The sequence below is a fragment of the Styela clava genome, chromosome 5 (genome assembly GCF_964204865.1).
Source record: "Styela clava chromosome 5, kaStyClav1.hap1.2, whole genome shotgun sequence".
Taxonomy (NCBI): Eukaryota; Metazoa; Chordata; class Ascidiacea; order Stolidobranchia; family Styelidae; genus Styela; species Styela clava.
The window spans coordinates 12,658,938-12,678,170 of NC_135254.1; the positions used below are offsets into that span (position 1 = coordinate 12,658,938).

The 19,233-nt window shown below is 36.1% G+C and overlaps 1 protein-coding gene and 1 long non-coding RNA gene across 3 annotated transcripts; one reads left to right on the plus strand and one right to left on the minus strand.

Annotated features, from left to right (window-relative positions):
- The first annotated feature begins 273 nt into the window (after window positions 1-273).
- LOC120342988 (uncharacterized) lies at window positions 274-2,575 on the plus strand. 2 transcript variants are annotated; one of them, XR_013475490.1, is made up of 4 exons: window positions 274-717; window positions 1,018-1,218; window positions 1,519-1,594; window positions 2,190-2,573. It is a non-coding gene; the product is annotated as an uncharacterized LOC120342988 (long non-coding RNA). The 2 variants fall into 2 exon arrangements; XR_013475489.1 differs by having other exon boundaries at window positions 274-1,218; window positions 2,190-2,575.
- Window positions 2,576-5,740: 3,165 nt separating this feature from the next.
- LOC120344233 (endothelial differentiation-related factor 1 homolog) lies at window positions 5,741-12,230 on the minus strand. The gene is made up of 6 exons (XM_039413353.2): window positions 12,052-12,230; window positions 8,065-8,116; window positions 7,521-7,598; window positions 6,909-6,991; window positions 6,730-6,823; window positions 5,741-6,288 (listed from the first exon to the last, which is right to left on the minus strand). Exons 1-6 carry the CDS (start codon window positions 12,130-12,132, stop codon window positions 6,227-6,229), a joined length of 450 nt encoding a protein of 149 aa, XP_039269287.1. The 5' UTR covers window positions 12,133-12,230; the 3' UTR covers window positions 5,741-6,226.
- Between the last annotated feature and the right edge of the window lie 7,003 nt (window positions 12,231-19,233).

A 19,233-nucleotide genomic window follows, 5' to 3' on the forward strand; every position in this document is an offset into this window, starting at 1 on the left:
AGAGTAGAGTGATCGGCAACTTTCAGGAATGACGCGTCGTACCACATTACAGAGTGAGGTTGGATACAGTCGGCGGGCCGGTCAAAATCTCGTCGCGGGCCGGACCCGGCCCGCGGGCCGTATGTTGCCCACCCCTGATCTAGGCCGACGGTTAACGAAAATGCCACTACTTCGCCCTAGTAAGTTCGTATTAGTATTTGTCTACAGTTAGTCCACTTTAGGCCGACGATGACGCGATATAGAACGGTCAGTTGGGCGACAACTTCACGATTCTTAGGGTGGAGATCAAAAAGGTAGTTTAACCTCGAATCGGAGTTTAACTTTGGATCGGCGGTTTAAGTCCGGATCAAAAAGGTGGTTTAACTTTCTGTGACGTAAATCTCGACTCAAAATCGGCGATTTTTTAAACCTGGTCTGGAGGTGGTTTAACTTGGTTTGTCGAGTGCATTTGGATTGCGGCGCTTGTCGCGTTGGATGTTATCGCTTACCGTACAATCTATATTGTATTCTGGGGCGACAAAAGGAGTAGCAGGGAGCTCTGTACAAGCGTCACGACGAATAAATAATTGTATACCTGTACCACGAGGCTGCGATATGTAGCATTTGCGGTGGTAGGTACCTGTGCTTGTACGGTACCGGTACCGTACCTAACGTACTACGCCCGAACAAAATTATTTACAACGTAGAATTGGGCTATACTATAATAAATCTAGTAAGGTAAATACATACCTACCTGGCGTATTGATATATTTCTGTATTTGCGTTTTTTTTAAATTTATTAGCAGTTTTTGTGAAGATTTATTTTAGCTTAGATAGCAGACTACAGTTGTACCAGTACCGTAGTCTATTGCTATATGGGTTCTTGTCATAAACAGACATAGGGCCCAGTATTTTAGTATAGTTTCGTTGGTAAACAGTTGCGCAGTGGTACCGTCGAACAGATACTCCTAGTCCTAATACTGTAATACAGTAATATAAACTTCAAAATGTTTTACCAAAAATGATAAATATTTTCAGATATTTAGATCTACCAGTGCCCGAAGGATTCCTTTTGGTTATATTTTGTGTATGAGCAGAACTGAGATTTACCTACGATATCCATGTATCACTTCTGCACTGAGCCCCGGTGTATGTATCTTGTCATCGGCTAATTCACAAGTCTGCAAGTTCCCGAAGTTGGATCAAAAAAATAGGCAAGAAGCGAATAGATAGCAGAAGGTTGGCTGGATATTTTGATATATACCAATGTAAAATCATATTGCATGTTATTCGTATGCTGTATGCACAGATGTACGATATTTATGGTATCAATGATTCTGACTCTTGCTATATAAAATGAAACTAGAATATTGTAGTACCATGCCCATGAATTTCACCAAATGCTAGAATGCAGGAATGAGTATATTGATAACTACCGGTATATATTGCCAATAACTTATCATGAATGCAATGGTTCATGCTATCATAACTATTTCTTCAATGTAATATTGTTTTCTGATTTTTCATTCATTTCTACAGCTGTTTCAAATCAAGTAAACTGTCTGAGTGCCACGATGATGATCAATTTCATCAGCTTTATTGGAAGAGCAAATTTGTGAGTTTGTCACTATTTAAATGTCATATTATTTGTATGTAAACTGTCCTAAATTTATGTTCGCAATTTTCAGTAAAAATAGTAGCCTCTTTAGTATCAGCTGTTAAATGAAAATAAATTTTGGTTTGTGCGTATAATCTGTATTATTCGTATAATGTGAGGATACTTTTATCAAGGGAAATTTCTTATTGGTATTGTCCAAGATCTGTTCAAGTAACCGAGATGTGACAAACTTTTCAAAATCATTCCCATTAGTCATTTCTTGTTACATGCAGACAAAACTAGTGTCACATGATTTTAGAGTAGAGCAAAGTTGTTCGACATGCAATCACAATCGAAGACAAAAGAGCCTTCGTTTAATATCTGAAAACTAAAAATACTCTACTGTTTTACTTTTCCAAATTCATATAATTAAATATACACTGGATTTTATGTAATTCAAAAATATCATTTCAGAATACAAAAAAAGCTGTACAAATTCGAATACAAATTATTCGGTTTTAGTCATTGCCTAGGTCGAATTTGCTTCTCTAATATCTAGCGCACTTCATCAATATACTATCTTTAACCCTGTATTTTCATTTATATTGTTCAGGTCATGAAGACAAACAACTGTTATGGATAGGATTATAGTGAAAGTGTTGTCAAGTCAAGGTTGCAGCAGTGCTTTATTTTACGACTTCGTGTCCAACAAATATGTGGAACCCGGTTAACTTAAGCTTAACAAACAAATAATTCCTGCATGCTAAAACATTTGAAGCAAACGTAGTTATGTCATTTTTCGTCACTTGGCGAGTCTTCCGCAGAAGAAATAAATAAAACTTTTAAATAGCAATGAAAGCAACAACTATGATTGCACCTGTGTCTGTGTGCATCTGTCTCAAAGCTGTAGAGCCAGGATAAAATTCAGCACCTCTTCCGAATTGATTCTATACTTTTTCCATTTCTTGAATGTCAGTAAATTTTAGCAGTCATTTGAACAAATGAATATTAGTTATTTTTGCAATACTGTTTTTCAAAATAATAAAATGTTAAATATGTAGAAGCCTGTGGCCCAGAACTTGCCAGGGATAGGCTCTCAGCTGAAGTGTGTTCATTTCGCCTGTTTTCACTCTAAGTAGGATGCGGGTTCTATAATTTAAGTCTGTTTGTTGTTACGCTGAGGTTTTAGGAGAAAAGTATTAGATTCAATTGGTGTTGTAGACCAGGGTCGTCCAACTCATATGTAGAAGCATTTCTAGGTGTTTGCAAAAATAGCCTGTCAAGACAGACCATAACTCGTCTTGTTGAAGAGCTTGAGAATTCTATTGCGAGAATTTTAATTGCAAAAGCGGGAAATTTTTTATTGTATTCCTTGGCGCTTGAGGAAGCGCTGACATTAAGTTTACTGCTCAGTTGGTGACTTGCTATGTTTTTGCGAGAAGTTAATGATGATATGAAATTACCGTGGAGACCGCAGCCTGTTAAGGGTACGACTAGAGGCATTGATTTTTCGAGAGCTGTGATAAAAATGATTAAGCGTCTTGTCTTGTCTTAGGCTAAACTTTTGGGAATAACCACTGATGGCGACCCGTCAATGGTCGGGAAAACAACAGTTTTATTGTTCTAATAATTGTGAAAGTTTGATGAGGGTATTTTTTTTTTATTATTAACCTGTAGTAGTGTAGCAAAACTAGATCATAACTACCATGTCTAATTGGCCCGCGCAATTATCAATGAATTACATGTGGCCCTTCGACCAAAAAGGTTGGCCGACCCTGTTGTAGTTGTAGACTGTACCAGTAGTGGGAAGAATTCTATTTATGATAAATTGTTATTATTTCGATATTTCGTGTAATGCGCGTCAGCTCTTCGTAGTTCTACCGCCCAGCTTGTTTAGCTTCGGCAAAATCAACGAAATACATCAAAAACTGACTTTGCAAAGACAGCAAATTACAACAAAATTGGGTTCGCGTTGTCATCGCCATGGGAATACGGGGTCAAAGAGCAACATGCCACGACGTTTTGATAAAATGCCTCGTGGCGTCGGACTTAAACCAGAATTAGTTAAGTAACCGCTAAACTAGGTTTTTGATCTCCGGTTAACTATCGAAATTAAACCGAGTTCAACTAACCCGAGATTAGTCTTAATCCAAGTTTAAGTTAAGTGAGGTTTTTGATCTCCAACCTTAGATCGTCATGGCGACCATTTTAGACGTATTTAAGATTCCTTTTCCACGGAACACTTCGAAGATCCTCGCGGAACACTAGTGTTCCGCGGAACACAGTTTGGGAAACGCTGGACTAGGCTAAAATTTTTCACCGGTACTTTTTAAAAAACAGATTGTTGAATGCTATGAATCAGAATAATGGTTTGAAGCAAAAATACCCCATTTTACAGGCGCCAACTTGCAAGACCACTCTTTAAATGAGCACCAAAAATTTTGAAATGGTAAAGTATGAGAAGAAATTTACGAGGGTCAAAGGTCGGAAAAAGGTCCTCAAATCGCCTTATTCAGTCACAATCGCGTCGCTTCTACTTGACGACATCCGGATCCCCCGGAGTTTTATGCGCTTATTCGGCGCGTGGCAAGTCGCGCCTATTATTCGTCGTTTTTACACATTTCAAAAGAGGGGGGGGGGAGTGGTCGACCGCAATCCTCTTGCACATAACCATCCCTGCATGGGATTCGAACCTGCGAACCCACGCAGAGTAATTAGAGGTGCGGTGGCGAGCGTATTCCCAACGCTTAGCCCGTTGAGCCACACCGCCGCGCCAGGGCGACGTTAGATATAGATTAGAATAATCAACGATTCCAGCTGAGTTTGAGCTGAAATGTAATGCAAGTTTTCTGTTTTATCTGACTGATATACTAATGCCAGAGCTAAGAGAAGGAATATTTTTTATTAATAAATATGATAGCTCCCAAGATAACAGTAATCCGTCAGTTATGAGATATATATATTTTCACCAGCTTTACGTGGCTATGAGTTCGAAAGTATACCATTGGCGATGGCAGTTGATTAAGTACAAAAGGAATTACATTTTGAAAGTGAATGTAGCTTAATTTGTGATCCTTGACAATTACAGGAATGCGACTTATAATCGTGTTTGGTCGATAACGATAGCTCGTTTCCATGGTAACAGGTATTCTGTTATCAAGGGAAATTGTCAAAATGTACTTCTGATCATATTCTTTACTTCTTATATACACATCGGTTTACTTATCTTGAAAATATCCTCTCCTAAAGTAATGTTTATTTTCCTTTAATAGCAATACGGATGATGCCTCGTTTCCATGGCAACGAGCTATTTTCTTGGATGGCACCATATCCAAAATTGATCAGGGGATGTTACTGTACATGTGTGCCAAGTTTCATGCTTGCATTCAAAAGTGCATGATTTTACCTCTTATCCGCTGGACTAAATGACATATAAGATATTGTTATATGTCATTGGTCCGAACAACCTTCTTGAATTTGTATCTTTATCCCTCCTCACTCACCTCGATTTCTGACACGTTTCATTCTTTACTTCGAGCTGTCTTGCCGTGTTCCCATCCGGTTCTTCATCTTGCACAATTCACCAGTCTTTTATCAGATTCGAACACTCAGTCCCACCCTGGTGTTGCGCGCCTCCGCCGTTGACTAACTAATCCCATAACAGACATGGATAGTACCATACGAATCCCTAATCTGCCACCATTCCACCGTATTTCGTTGTCCCCAATATGACCTTTATGCTACCACCACTCCTAGATACTCCTTCATGGTCTGCAAATCCATCACGTATCACAACTCGAACCCACACAGCGTGAAGAAGATGCCACTTTGGTAAGCGATTTCCGAGGTTGTGTGATCTCAGTAATTTTAGTTAGGGTTCAGAACTGAAATTTAGGAGAATAAACTCATACCAAAGTATAGCATCATCACTATAGATTTGCAATGGGTTCGGTATTTTTAGACGAAGAAAATTATAATAGCTCAACGGCATAGTCACCAATTGTCAGTCGAAGGTGCTGGTTCGAGCTTGCTTGTTTTATAGACATGCCTTCTTTCTGGAACTAGCCCAGCCTGGTTCAATATCTAGGGAAAACAAGCTGGCCCGTCACTGCCCACATAAAAAGACCTGGGATTATCTGAAGCCTTTATGCCAAACTCTGGTCAAAAAATTTGTTTCTTTATAATAACATCATTGAACACATTAATGTATCTCATATTTCACCACTCTAGGTCCACATTAACTGCAAACAAAACACTGTTTCTCTAATAAACTTTAGGGGTCAGAGAACAATAAGAATGGCACTTAGCAGCAAGATAACAAATTATGATTCAGAACGATAGCGTATTATATGAAAGGTTCGAGTGAAGACTATAATGCTTTGCAGATTTTTTTAATTTAATACCTGTATATTGTGCGGGGCATTGGGTTTATATTAATAAAAAGGGATAAAACTTGGCAAAAAATGTACAATTTATCTTACGTTTGGTAAATGGTAAGAGTGATATTATTCACATTAATGAGTCTTCCCTAACTTAACACAGCAAATGAATGCTAATTTTCGTTATATTGCATGGGAGATGCTAAAGTCAATAAAATTGCCAAAACGTAAGTCTAAAATGTGAGACGGTTCCTGTATCATTTCTTAGTGATCACTTTTTACTTGTTCCTGGTTGCATCGGTTTTCCTTTATCTTTACCTCGAAGCTTTAAACCTAAAATAAAAGTTAGGTATTTGTGATGATACTTTTTGCACAGACTTAACCAGTCAAAGTGTAATTTTATACACAGATGGATCTGGATGCATACAATGCATAAAAATATCGATGAGTATGACTACTAATTTATATGAAGGTGTCATCGTCGGGCCATGCCACCCCCTTCTGAAATATTATCAACATAATAGGAAGGTGATTACCTTCTTAGTAGTACCTAGTAACATTGCTATAAAATTCTGGCCTATTGTTGTACAGCTTGCGTGCAATGTTTTTCTAGGAACGAGGCACCAAGTGACACAATATTAAGAATAACATACAACATTACCACCAAGGTCACATACTCTCAATCGAACAGAACATAAGAAAAATCAATTAGATAATGAATACACAGATATTGCTCACAAAATTTATTCTAAACCAGTTTCTGATATTACATACCAATTTGTCTTTCTATCTTTCCCATTACTTGATTATTGGGAATAGCTTGTCCTCTTTCATACTCATTAATAACTTGTGGTTTTTCATTGATTTTCTGCAAACAAATACATAATATAACTAAAATTAACAAAGTTGTTGTTACATAACAAAATATAAATATAATATGTTAGATCAAATACTGTTGCCAGTTCTTTTTGTGTCCAACCCTTTTGCTGTCTTCCTTGTTGGATTAGACGACCAACGTCAAGAGAAACTGTGTCATCTGTTGAATAAACGTCATTTTAATAGTGGTATTTGAATAATGAAACCAGCAAACTCTACTTCATATTGGATTAGTCACAAATGCTAGTGTGATGAATTATCGGCTATTATTGTTAAACAACTATAATTACGGTATATATAAATAGGATATGTTTAATTACACCACATTAACAATATTTCAAGCATATCAATGCTATTTGTGCAAAGCTATAGCCATAAACGAAAGGATAGATTTACTAACAAAATCAATTTTAAATAAAGAGGTATGATGATATCATGTTTTGCAGGTGTTCTCATCTTGCTATGTAGACCTTTCATAATAACATTTCTTCATATTAATATAATCATATAAGAGAATTTTTTCAATTTGTATGTATCTTCCTAGTATAACTTCCCAATTATTTTTTCTACCTAAGATAATATTCTAGGTTATCTTAACCTAAAATACTGAACTGTAATTAACAGGTTCATTTAGTAGATGACAATTTATGTTTTATTTTTTAATCCTTTTATTCTATTAATTCACTTACGGTGTAGTTCTTCCGTTTCTCTGTCTAATTTGGCTGTGTTTTTTGTTGTGACTGCTTTTTTGTTTTGTGATGCTCCGACTGAAATACAAGATGGAAGATTTGTTCGAAGATCGATTACCAGGTTACAAAATTAAAAAACAAATATATCTGATTAGTAATCAAATAATAAATTAAAACCACAAGCTAATCTTGCAGATTTAAAAATGCATGTACCATAACTGTGTAGAAACTAAGACCAGTCATTGATTTTCCACAATGGAAACACTGTTTTGGTCAGATATTTAAAACATCCTTGAGCGAAAACTTAATCAGTTAAAATTGTACTCTGAAAGTGGTAACAATACCATTGTCAGTATAGTGGTAGTAGTAATTTACCAAGGTAAATTATCATTCTAGTACGTCTTAGATGTACTTTTAATGCAAGAGAGCTGCACACCAAATATTATTTTAAAATTTCCCCAACTATCCGATACAAAAAAAATAAAATCCTTATTTAGTCTGGTCGAAAAATTGTTGCATTACACTGTCTTACATTACAACATACATTTTTGACGTGTCTCAACCTCTTCACCTCGTCTCATAGCAGCATTAACCGCCTGTGAATAAAAGACATTTATCAATTCAATAATAAGCCCAATTCAATACTGCTGGAAATTTTCTGTCATGATGTCTTAGCATTTCAGCATCACAGTTGTGAGGTACACAACATTTTGCACCAAACGACTGAAAAATAATTGTGACATCATAGCAATATACGGTATGTCTCATCGACTCACTAGCATTTCAGCAAGATGTCAATAAAAATTGAAGTTTAGAGGGCATGCAGACACACTTTTTCACAGATTCTTAGACACGGTGTCAACATTAGCTCGTTTTTGTGGCTTTGCTTGCTATTTACCAATTTTAAGCTGTATTTTCCAAATTTAAATATACATCAAATAACTCCATTTTGCAAAATCTCTAACAGTTGTACAGTATACTCTCTCTACCTATAGAACCACGATTAAAATACTTGGCAAAAACAAAGAAATATAATTTCCCCACTAACAACATACAAATAACTTTGTTATGGGACGCAAAGTTGACTTATGAATCGTTTTGCTCAAAGTATTGTGGTTTATCTTACTGTTGCTCAGAAAAATTGCCTTCCTCCGCAGCTAATGTACTCGAAATTTTCAGTCCTAAAGACGATCTGAGTTGCTGGAAATATTTTTTTTTTGTGTCCTAGGAGGCTGTCAGTAATCAGCTAGACCAGTGTTTTCAACCTTTTTCGAACCGCGGAAAACCAAACGAAAATTTCCAATTTGTTGGAAACTATCCGAATAACCAATAATCTTGATTGAAAATAACAACAACCCAATGGCTTAACACTCAAGTTGTAAAAAGACGTAACAAACTCAAATCCATTACTACAGATAACAAAAGTACTCTGGAGTACCAATGAAAAATATTTTAAACTGGCTGTTAGTAGCCGTTAATATTAATATGATATATGAGCTTGTTTAGAGGAGCACGGAATCCTCTATTTTAGCCGGGATTTACGGTAGGGAAAACAAACACATAGTTCTTTTTCAAAGGTTGTCGATTTCTTATCAGTATGATATAACATGCGGTATGCATTATGAATAACGTTGATAAACTGCATCGATTTAACTAACTGAATGGACGTTATTATTTCCCTGAGCATCGATTTGTTTGTTACGTATTGATGCCCAATCAGCAATATGTTAGAAATGAAATTTGGGGCTTGGGCGGCTGCTTAGACCTATTGGCTCTGTTTCAAGTGCCATTTGTCATTTTTTATGAGTGTCTCTAAAATTTAGACATTTTATAAATGAACAACCATTTCATGTGAGGGTAGTTCAATTTAACCAAAGTTCCCACGAGTGACCCAGCTTTAAGCATTTCTTTAAAGTGAGACAAAATGACTGTTTGATTCAAATCTAAATTCTGAAAACATACAACAATCTGACTACATTTCAATTGTTACGTTTCTGTTAACATTTTGCTGTTCAGCCATTGTTTCAAAAATAAACTTGGAAGTCCGTTCCGGTCTGGTATAGTTTAGTACCACATGCAATTCTAGTTGGCCTGGCTCAACAATTTTTGCATATGTCATTCCTAACCCCCACCTGACCATGCCACTGAAAACTTCTGTCATTGCGACGACACAGTGGCTACGTTTCTATTTCTCTCGTTTTCTCATCGCAACGATCCCGATATGAGAGAGATTGTTGCCGTTGGTGAGTTCTTTATCGCCGGCGCAGATGTCATAGGTATACTTCGACAAGCTCTATGATATGATTGTGACGCCATAGTGATGTAATTTTTGGATGACATAGTCAGGTGAGGGTCAGGAATAACATATGCAAAATTCGCTATGCTACTCCCACTGGAAGTACTTGTGGTACTAAACGAGTGGTTTTCAAACTTTTTTTGCTCGCTGCACACTAAGCAAATAGGAGGAATCTCGCGGCACACTTGTGAAAAATTTAAGCCAGACTTGGGCAAATTATTCTACAAATGCTAATGCAATGTTTGTGCCTGTTTTAAGAACGAGGGTCCGTTGCTCCCTTTTTTGCTCTTGATTACAGCCAGAGCAGAAAATACGGGTTGACGCTTCAACAGAGCCATGTAGATGCAAATGGATAGATTATTTTGATGGCTTTTGCACCGATGATTGAATAGAATTTGTAAGCAGAAAGCCAAACCTCGACCAAACTTGCTTTCCTGTTAGCCTAAATCAGGGGTCGGAAAACTTCGCCAGATCGTCATTTGAACGACGTACTGCAGGCAGCCAAGTTTCCATAACCACATCATCTTTCATATTGAGAATAAGAAAATAAAAACAATATATTGTTGGATAATATATTAATTGTGGCGATTGTTCGTAAGCGAAAGAAATGTGTATATCCGGCCCGCAAGTACATAGATTTTGCCGACCACTGGCCTAACTGAATACGCAAATGAATATGGTGGAAAGTGGATGACTTTTTTACAAAACATTATGACATCACAATGCAATTAAACTGGAACAATACCCCTTACTACAACGACAAGGTAAATGCAATAATATTATCAGTCTAATTATTAATTATGGATATTCAAATCTCCCAAGTTGCAGGCATGTCTAATACAATATGTGTAATATGTTTAATACAAACAGCTTATTTTCTAGAATTCTAAAAAGCTGCGCGGCACACTTGAGAATCTCTCACGGCACACAGTTTGAGAAACACTGTACTAAACTATACTAGACCCCAAAACGTGTCGAGCCAGGCCAACTAGTAGTACTTGCGACGTGTACTTCATGAAACCCCAAATTTCATTATGCTACCGGTTCCCTTCCGTTCAGACGAAAACCTTAATTCAGTAATTACACGCAACAGAAACTTCTTAAAAACTGAATATGTTTGGTAGATTGTAATTTTTTTCCTTATTATAAAATATGCCTAAAGAAGGAAAAAAAATTTGGGACAATAATTTGATGACAACAACAGCCTTGTTATAGAAGATCGTACCGTTATCAATCGTTACATTGAGCATTGATTTTGTATTTTGTTATACAATGCAATTGAAGATTTGTTTGCTCAGTTCAGTAGGGTGGCTTACCCACTTAGCGGCCACGACCTATTTGCGACCATCAACTTCATCGATTAAATTAATGCCTAAAAAAATTAACAAACCGCGACGATATCTCTCACGCGTCATCGTCCACTTATCCCTCGTAGCTCTGCAAAATTACACTAAAATGCGGCCACAAACAAAAAAGTTACGACCGAAAACCCGACCGAAGAAAAAAAAGGACCATTTTTCCATGTCGCCAACTACCCATTGTTCCTTTAAAAAAACTTAAAAATCCATACAAATATAAGAGATAAAGAAATGAAAATTGGCAGGTGGGTAGAGTTGTGTTTCTTTTACCCATCATTAAAGTTTCGCGTTTCTACATTTGAAGGAGGGGGAACAGGGGGTGCGCATTTCCAATACGTCGATAATATCTTTGTCGACCAATTTGCGACCACCGTGTTTTTGTCTGTTTGGTTGCTGTGATGCGGTGCTTTGTTTATAATTAGACAAATTTTGTTCGAAATAATCGTGTTCTTAAAATATATGACGGTCAAAAATGCAACAAGAAGCCCATTTTTTTCACGCATGGCTGCGTACCGTATGCCCTAGTCACGACGCAGCAGAAACGATGTTCAAGGCTTTAACCCCTGGTCGTAGAAAGTTAATTCGAGGTTTAGCGAGTAGAATAAATGCCAATGCACCTACGGTGAAAAAGTTAACGGGTTAAAACGACTGGCTACACCACCCTAGTTAAAGTTGAAGTACACCTAAACAAACAAGAGGTGCACAATACTGCAATATGCATAATTTACTGTACGCTAAATAAAACTATTAAAAGTAACAAAAAATAAAATAAAATGTAGCGAGAAAATTCCATGCCCTGGCGTTCCAACTTTAATGCCAATAATACCTACGCCCCATGGTAGACTATTACGCAAATCCATGTGCTTGTGAAACTTACCTGGTTTGACTTTGCAGCGCCAGGTTTAGGTTTTGATTTTCTGAGGTAAGTAACCGAATCCCAATCCGTATTGCTTTGCATCCTGGCTGACTATAATCAATGATCTACTTATGTACAAAATGGAGAGTTATTCAAGCTGACTATTGAAACCACAAAAATGACACCACTATGATAGCTTTCCAACCGTATCCCATCCCATACGGAAGATAATATACCCCCATATTTTGGGTACATAATTAGAATATATCACATTTACTCAAAAGCAAATGAAAAGAAAGCTATCAGGATCCTTTTGGAATTTATTAAATAAATAACAAATATACATATAATAAAAGTATTGGTAAAATTCACAAAACAAAAATGTGGTTTAAAACGTGTGCGAATTGCATCGTGTCCACTGACCTATGACAATGACAACAATATATTCAGCTGTGCGTAAAATACTATAGTATGATGCAATAACGACTTGTAAAGAAATTTGTATAAATCATAAAGTATTTCTATTATCCTGGCTATGTGAAAATAACCTTATTTTACAGCAGATATTCAAACTTCAACTCATAAATATCTTAGCTATGTGTCGTTTCACACAGATATAAGTTTTTTTTTTATTTTTTTAAATGGATCCACAATGTGGGTTATTCAATATGTAAATAATAAATAAATTAAATATAAATAAAAATATATTGTGTACCGCAAGTGAACAAACATATATAAAAACACACAGATATAAGTTTCTGTAGACAATGATGACTGACAATGATTGATCTTAGTACACTACGTCGAATATGTCGCACGTTTGGGCGTTTTCTGCATGGTTACCTTTTTACATTTCCTTTTCGCTTATTGATTCGAAATATATGAGTTGTTGTGAATTCATGCTAAATATTTCAAGTTTGAGAAAGAAATAACAAGAGCCGTTAAAGTTCTCGGGGTATTGTTCCAGTTTTCGGATCACCAAAGTTGCATTTTTTGTCTTTTCTATCCACACAAGTTATAAAACATCCTTCTGCCAACAAATCCACGCGGTGGCGCAATTGTGACACACCAATTGTTATTTCGATGGAGTGTATTTTATTTGAAGTTACGTCACGGTAGACTCCGAGCAATTGCATTTCGAGGAGATTTTTGAGAATTATTTTAACCAAAAAAAGCACTTAGTTTGGTGACTATGTGGGTTTAATATTTCTGTTGTTGAAATTTATGTTCTCCATCATAAAGATTTGGTTGCGCCAAATTACATCTCACTGTCAACTTCACTCGCAACTCAGGACTGGAGAGTTTTATAAGCATAAGACAATGAATTTTACCAGAACAAACAACTTCATTCACTCTATTTCGCGACGTTGAAGTTCAAATTTAGTGAGGTAAACGTTCATTAAATGACCGTGTATCATACTGTTTAATATAAACAATGCAAACACTGCAGCCATTGGACATTTTTCTGAAAATTTTTGTTCAAGTTCAGTGATGTCTTATCTTACTTTGTTCGAGAAAACGATGGTTTGGTGAATTATATTTATGACTATCGACGTGACGTCAGCGATCTTCACGATTCTTACATAAGAGGCATAGGTCATTTATATTGGGAAATGTTTGCGTTAGTAAATGTTGGTAACTTCGCTTGATTGATTTCAGAAATAGTAAGATGACTTTTAACAGTAATGAGGTTAAAAAGCACTAGTCGTTGAACGTTTAAATAACATCTCATCGTAACTTCAATACCGTCAGTATTTATATCTAAGCTTGTTTTACTTGGAAGTTCGTAAGCGGTGTCGGAGTCGAAAGTTCCAGTGAGCTAGAATCGGGAGTCAATTGTAAATTTTTCCTGACTTCCTAGACCTGCCTATGGCGCGCTCATGGTACCAAGAAAAAGGGGGCACCATAGAAATTTTTATGGTTGAATTTCCAATTGCGCTTCAAATTTTAATGAAACAAGAGAGCTATGCTCAAATATATGGACACGTTACAAGGTGTTGCTATTTTTTATTCTGACACATATAAAACGAATCTCTTGAAGTCCACAGAAATTTTTGAAATAAGTAAAAGTAATAGCTTTCTTGCGAAAATCTTTAACCACTGAAAATTTCCAAGCAATTTGTCCAATATTTGAATCGAGCGATTTTATCATGACGGAGGAGAAGAAAGCAAGAACAACAACATCGCTATGTACACTGACGTGTCCAATAATTAGAGTTGGTCTGACGACTCAAACCTCAATATTGTCCCCGTTTAAATAAATTTTGCCTTTTTTCTCAAATGTCAAATATTGTTGGCATGATAACCATTTTTAAAAAATACTATACTTCAGTGAAGGTTGCCGGCCCCTAGCTTAAGGGATGGTTTGCCTCTTCAGATGATAAGAACAAGGCTTTTTGTAAGTTCTGCAGGTGGGAATTGAATTCTATGTTATGATGTTAGCTTCTTCGACATCTAATAATACTGTATTGTGATTACTTTTCATTAAATTCAATGACTTCATATCTAGATGTATTTTCTAGATGTTTTATTTTTCAATCCGGATGTTTCCCGAGGTCAATCTAGATGTTTTCAGTCAGGCAAAAGTGGCAGCCCTGGATAACACATTCCAACTGGGGACGGCAAGCCGCGAGGAATCAAAGCTGGTTGTCGAGCAGCGACACGACAGCGGATCTAATATCTAATTAAAAAGATCGGGAGGTTCAGTTTCGTAACTACTTTTTTATCGAGAGTATCCGTAGGTTTTATTGGTAACTTCACAAAGCGGCTGCTCGGGAGGGTGAGTTGTCAGCCTCTCATTGCTCGGTAGTCGTGTTGTCGGGAGGCGGACAACTCGACTACACGGACAACTCACCAGAGACAACTCGACTACAGAGAGACCTGGTGAGTTTTCCATCTTTTCGCATTTTCTACGGCGGTGTTTTAGGTCTATAGAAATGTGATTTTAATAATTTAAGGGCTCAAATGTCGAGAAAAATACATAAATATTTTCTGAAAAGCATTATTATTTGTATAGTGGCTTATTTTGCTCATGTTAGTCGATGTCGAGTTTTCCGTCAGCCGTGTTGTCTGCCTCTCGGCATCGTATCTTCACAGAGAGATTATTCGGTAGGCGTGCTGATACCGGTACTCATGTAGTCATGCGGCCGTAGGTGTCTTACCTAGCTCACATTCGTGAATATATATGCGTTAATATCATGTCTAAAAGTTTTAATATGTATAAAAAAAGAGATCGATAGGGTACCGTACCGGTAGTCGAGTTGTCCATTTCGTCCAGTTGTACGTCAACCTTTACTGGTTTAAGTACGTTAGGTACGAAACTACACGAGACCCGTTTGAAGGGCTCTATTACGTCACTGTGACGTCGCGTTGACGTAATTTTTGGATGGTGTAGTCAGGTGGGAGTTAGGATTGATACGTGAAATAATACCTCTGTTATGCTAGCAAAATCTTGCTGCTCGAAAACAAGAAGTCATAAACCGTGTTTCATTATAAAATTTATGATTACAAATTAGTTTAATCCAGTGGTTCCCAAACTTTTTCAAAAAAATTGTCCGACGGACCCCTTGCAATTTTGTTTTTGTTTCGCGGCCCTGTGCACTAGTTGACTAAAATAAAACATTATCGAAGAAAGACAGAAAGATATCACATAAAACAAGGTCACAACAAAAATAAATGCTCCACACGGTGTAGTGCAAAACATATCTTCACCTGCGTTTATCATGATAAAATTACATACGATTATCTCAATTTAAATTTTAGAAGACATTTTGAAATTGATAATACAGAGTTGAAAACGTAAAAATATATGCCTACCGTTACCGTGTGTCAAAGACTAAATTTGACATCTAAAAACCAAAACGTAGTGCCTTTCTGACTGCGCTATACTTAACGCTATCTACCTTTCAAATCAAAAGCGTAAAACAGCATATAGAAACGGAGTGGCATACTTTATCAACTACCTACTGTAATTCTCTCCTATAACAACAAGCATGCAAAAAGGCAGCGTCGTCTACACCTCCCAGTGCAGTTTTAAGTATTTAGCGGGATTTCCAAACAATGGCCGCTATGGCTGAACGGCGCTCCAGAAGCATATGTACCAAGATGTCGCACGACCTGAACCCTAACCGGTACACAATACCATGTTCAGGTTGTGCGCCATCTTGGTGCACATAGATTACCTCTGGAGCTCCGGTCAAATCACGGCGACTGACTTTTTAGCTGCCCCAAACCGGTACCACGGCAGCAAAATAAAAAATCATGTCGGGTAAAATTTTGATGCCGTAACCAAGGCATGTCGAATGTATTGGCAGGGCTGCCCCTGTTGGTGACAACCAATGAGTAGGTTGGTACTTTTTTTTTATAGATACAGTTTTAATGGATTTGATGTTTGGTTCCAGATTTAAGTAGATATAATTCTGTATATTAAACAAAAATACGGCACATGACTTTGTTAATATGCCGATAATACTGATTACTAAATTATAGCGCCATTAACATGGCATGAGACGCCGCGGTTTGTTCGTGGCAGGAGCTGCCATAGCTTTGTGACGTCACAATCGGGAAAACCTAATCGAAACAGAAAGTGAAGAATCAGTGTCCTTAGCAGAGATTGTATGTAAAGCATCATAATGCGATAAATGTGTCTTTCCAAATTTAAGCAGTTAATTTTTGCATTATCAAACTTTGAGCCATCCAACAGATTTCTTTCGCGGACCCTCGAAAAGTACTTCACGGACCCCAAAAGGTCCGCGGACCCTAGTTTGGGAATCACTGGTTTAATCGAACTCAGCAAATGCAGTCTAACATTTTTGTGTATAAAAACAGTACCAGTATCCAGTCTCATGTGAATAAAATAAGATTGTATACTTTGATATGATAATATTATGTAAGTATTGCAATAACATAATGTATACATGTCAAAAACATGTATACGTGAATAACAATAAAGTTCCCAAAAAAATTAATAGTTGTCGCGAAATTTAAACAAGAGCAGCTTTGGGGCTTAAAAAATATTTGGATTATGAATTTATACCTTAGACATCTTTCAAATCAATTAAAGAAATTGAACACAAACTGGATCAGTTTTCTAACAAAATCCATTTAATACAACGCAATAACAGAAATTTCCTAAAAATCTGAAAAATCGTTGAATTGACCTAAAATTTGAACAAGATCCGCCTTTGCGGCTCAAAAAATATTTGTACTATAGATTTATACCCTAGACATCTTCCCAATCAAATAAAAAAATTGGACAAAAACTCTATCAGTTTTCTAACAAAATACATTTAATACAACGCAATAACGTAAATTTCTTAAAAATTCCGAAAAATCGGTAAATTGACCCAAAATTTGTACAAGAACTATCTTTGGGGCTCAAAAAATATTTTGGGTATGGATTGATACCTTCACCCTGTTTTTAAACAAATAAAGAAATTGAGAAAAAATTCGATGAATTTTCTAACAAATAAATTGCCCCAAAATTTGAGCAAGATCCGCCTTTGGGGCTCAGAAAATATTTTGGGTATGAATTGATACCTTTGACATGTTTTCAAACAAATAAAGAAATAGGGAAAAAACTCGATCAATTTTCTAACAAAATACATTTATTACAACGCATTAACGTATATTTCACAGAAATACCAAAAATCGTTAAATTGACCCAAAATTTGAACAAGATCTTCGGGACTCAAAAAATATTATGAGTATGGATATATGAAGTAATCATCTTTCCAATCAAATAAACAAATTGGGGAAGAACACGATCAGTTTTCTAAAAAAATACATTCAATACAACGTACATACAACGCAATAACGTAAATTTCTTAAAAATCAGAAAAATCGTAAATTGACCCAAAATTTGAACAAGACCCGCCTTTGGGGCTCAAAAAATATTTGAAGCATGGATTTATATCTTAGACATCTTTTCAATTAAATAAAGAAATTGGACAAAAACTAGATCGGTTTTCTAACAAAATACATTTAATACAACGCAATAACGTAAATTTCCTAAAAATCTGAAAAATCGTTAAATTGATCCAAAATTTGAACAAGATCTGCCTTTGAGGCTCAAAAAATATTTTGAGTATGGATATCTGAATTCTTCATCTCTCCAATCAAGTAAACAAATTGGAAAAAAAACTCGATCAGTTTTCTAACAAAATACATTCAATACAACGTAATAACGGAAATTTCTTAAAATTCCGAAATATCGTTAAAATGACCCAAAATTATAACAAGATCTGCCTTCGGGGCTCAAAAAATATTTTGGGTGGAAATATATCTCAGACATCTTTGCGATCAAATAGAGAAATTCTAAAAAAAATTGATCAGATTTCTAACAAAATTTTAATACAACGCAATAACGTTTATTTCTTAAAAATTCGAAAAATCGTTGAATTGACCCAAAAATTGAACGAGATCCGCCTTTGGGGCTCAAAAAATATTTTGGGTATGAATTTATACCTCAGACATCTTTCCAATCAAATAAAGAAATTGAAAAAAAAAATCGATGATTTTTATAACAAAATTCTTTTAATCCAACGCAATAATGTCATTTTCACAAAAATATAAATAAACGGTAAAACGAGAATATCGGTCGGAGACCGAAGACTTATCGATCGAAAGTTAGGGGATCCTTCAAAACAGCGCTCTTTCTCCATAGTTACACCGTGTGTTCCATCACTAATTAATTAATAACTCGCTAATTATACGATATAATTCATCCAAAATCAATAGGCTTCTGGTCCAAGCTATGGTGAATGCACATGCAAAATTTGGAACAGATTCAACCACGCTTTCTTGGGATATCGCGTGCATCTGACAGACAGACAAACAAACAGGCAAATACCTATCAACATACTTACCGATCTTAACATCGATAAGTAATAACTAAAATTCAACCAAAATCTGATTTTGGGACTAAGTATACTCCTGGTTATGAATGAATTGTTTGAACATCTGTTCTATCAAGCAATGAAGTTTGAAAAGATACTCGATCGGTGCCGTAACAAAATACTGATTAATATAACATTTCCTCAACAGAATAGTTTTTTAGTGAGAGACATGCATGCCATGTTATAAATCGACCCATCACCGATACTCGCCTATATAGTATATATTAGCTGAAAGTAGTCTATAAGCGAAATTCTATGCAAATCCATGAGCTTTTATGTTTGTCTGGGTGAAACTCTAATCACTGTT

Coding starts and splice junctions, on each gene's coding strand:
- LOC120344233 (XM_039413353.2), bottom strand. CDS start 12,132: ATGCAAAGCAATACGGATTGGGATTCGGTTACTTACCTCAGAAAATCA. Junction 8,117..12,051: donor GCGCTGCAAAGTCAAACCAG/GTAAGTTTCACA, acceptor TTTTATTCACAG/GCGGTTAATGCTGCTATGAG. Junction 6,289..6,729: donor AAAGATAGAAAGACAAATTG/GTATGTAATATC, acceptor CTTTTATTTTAG/GTTTAAAGCTTCGAGGTAAA.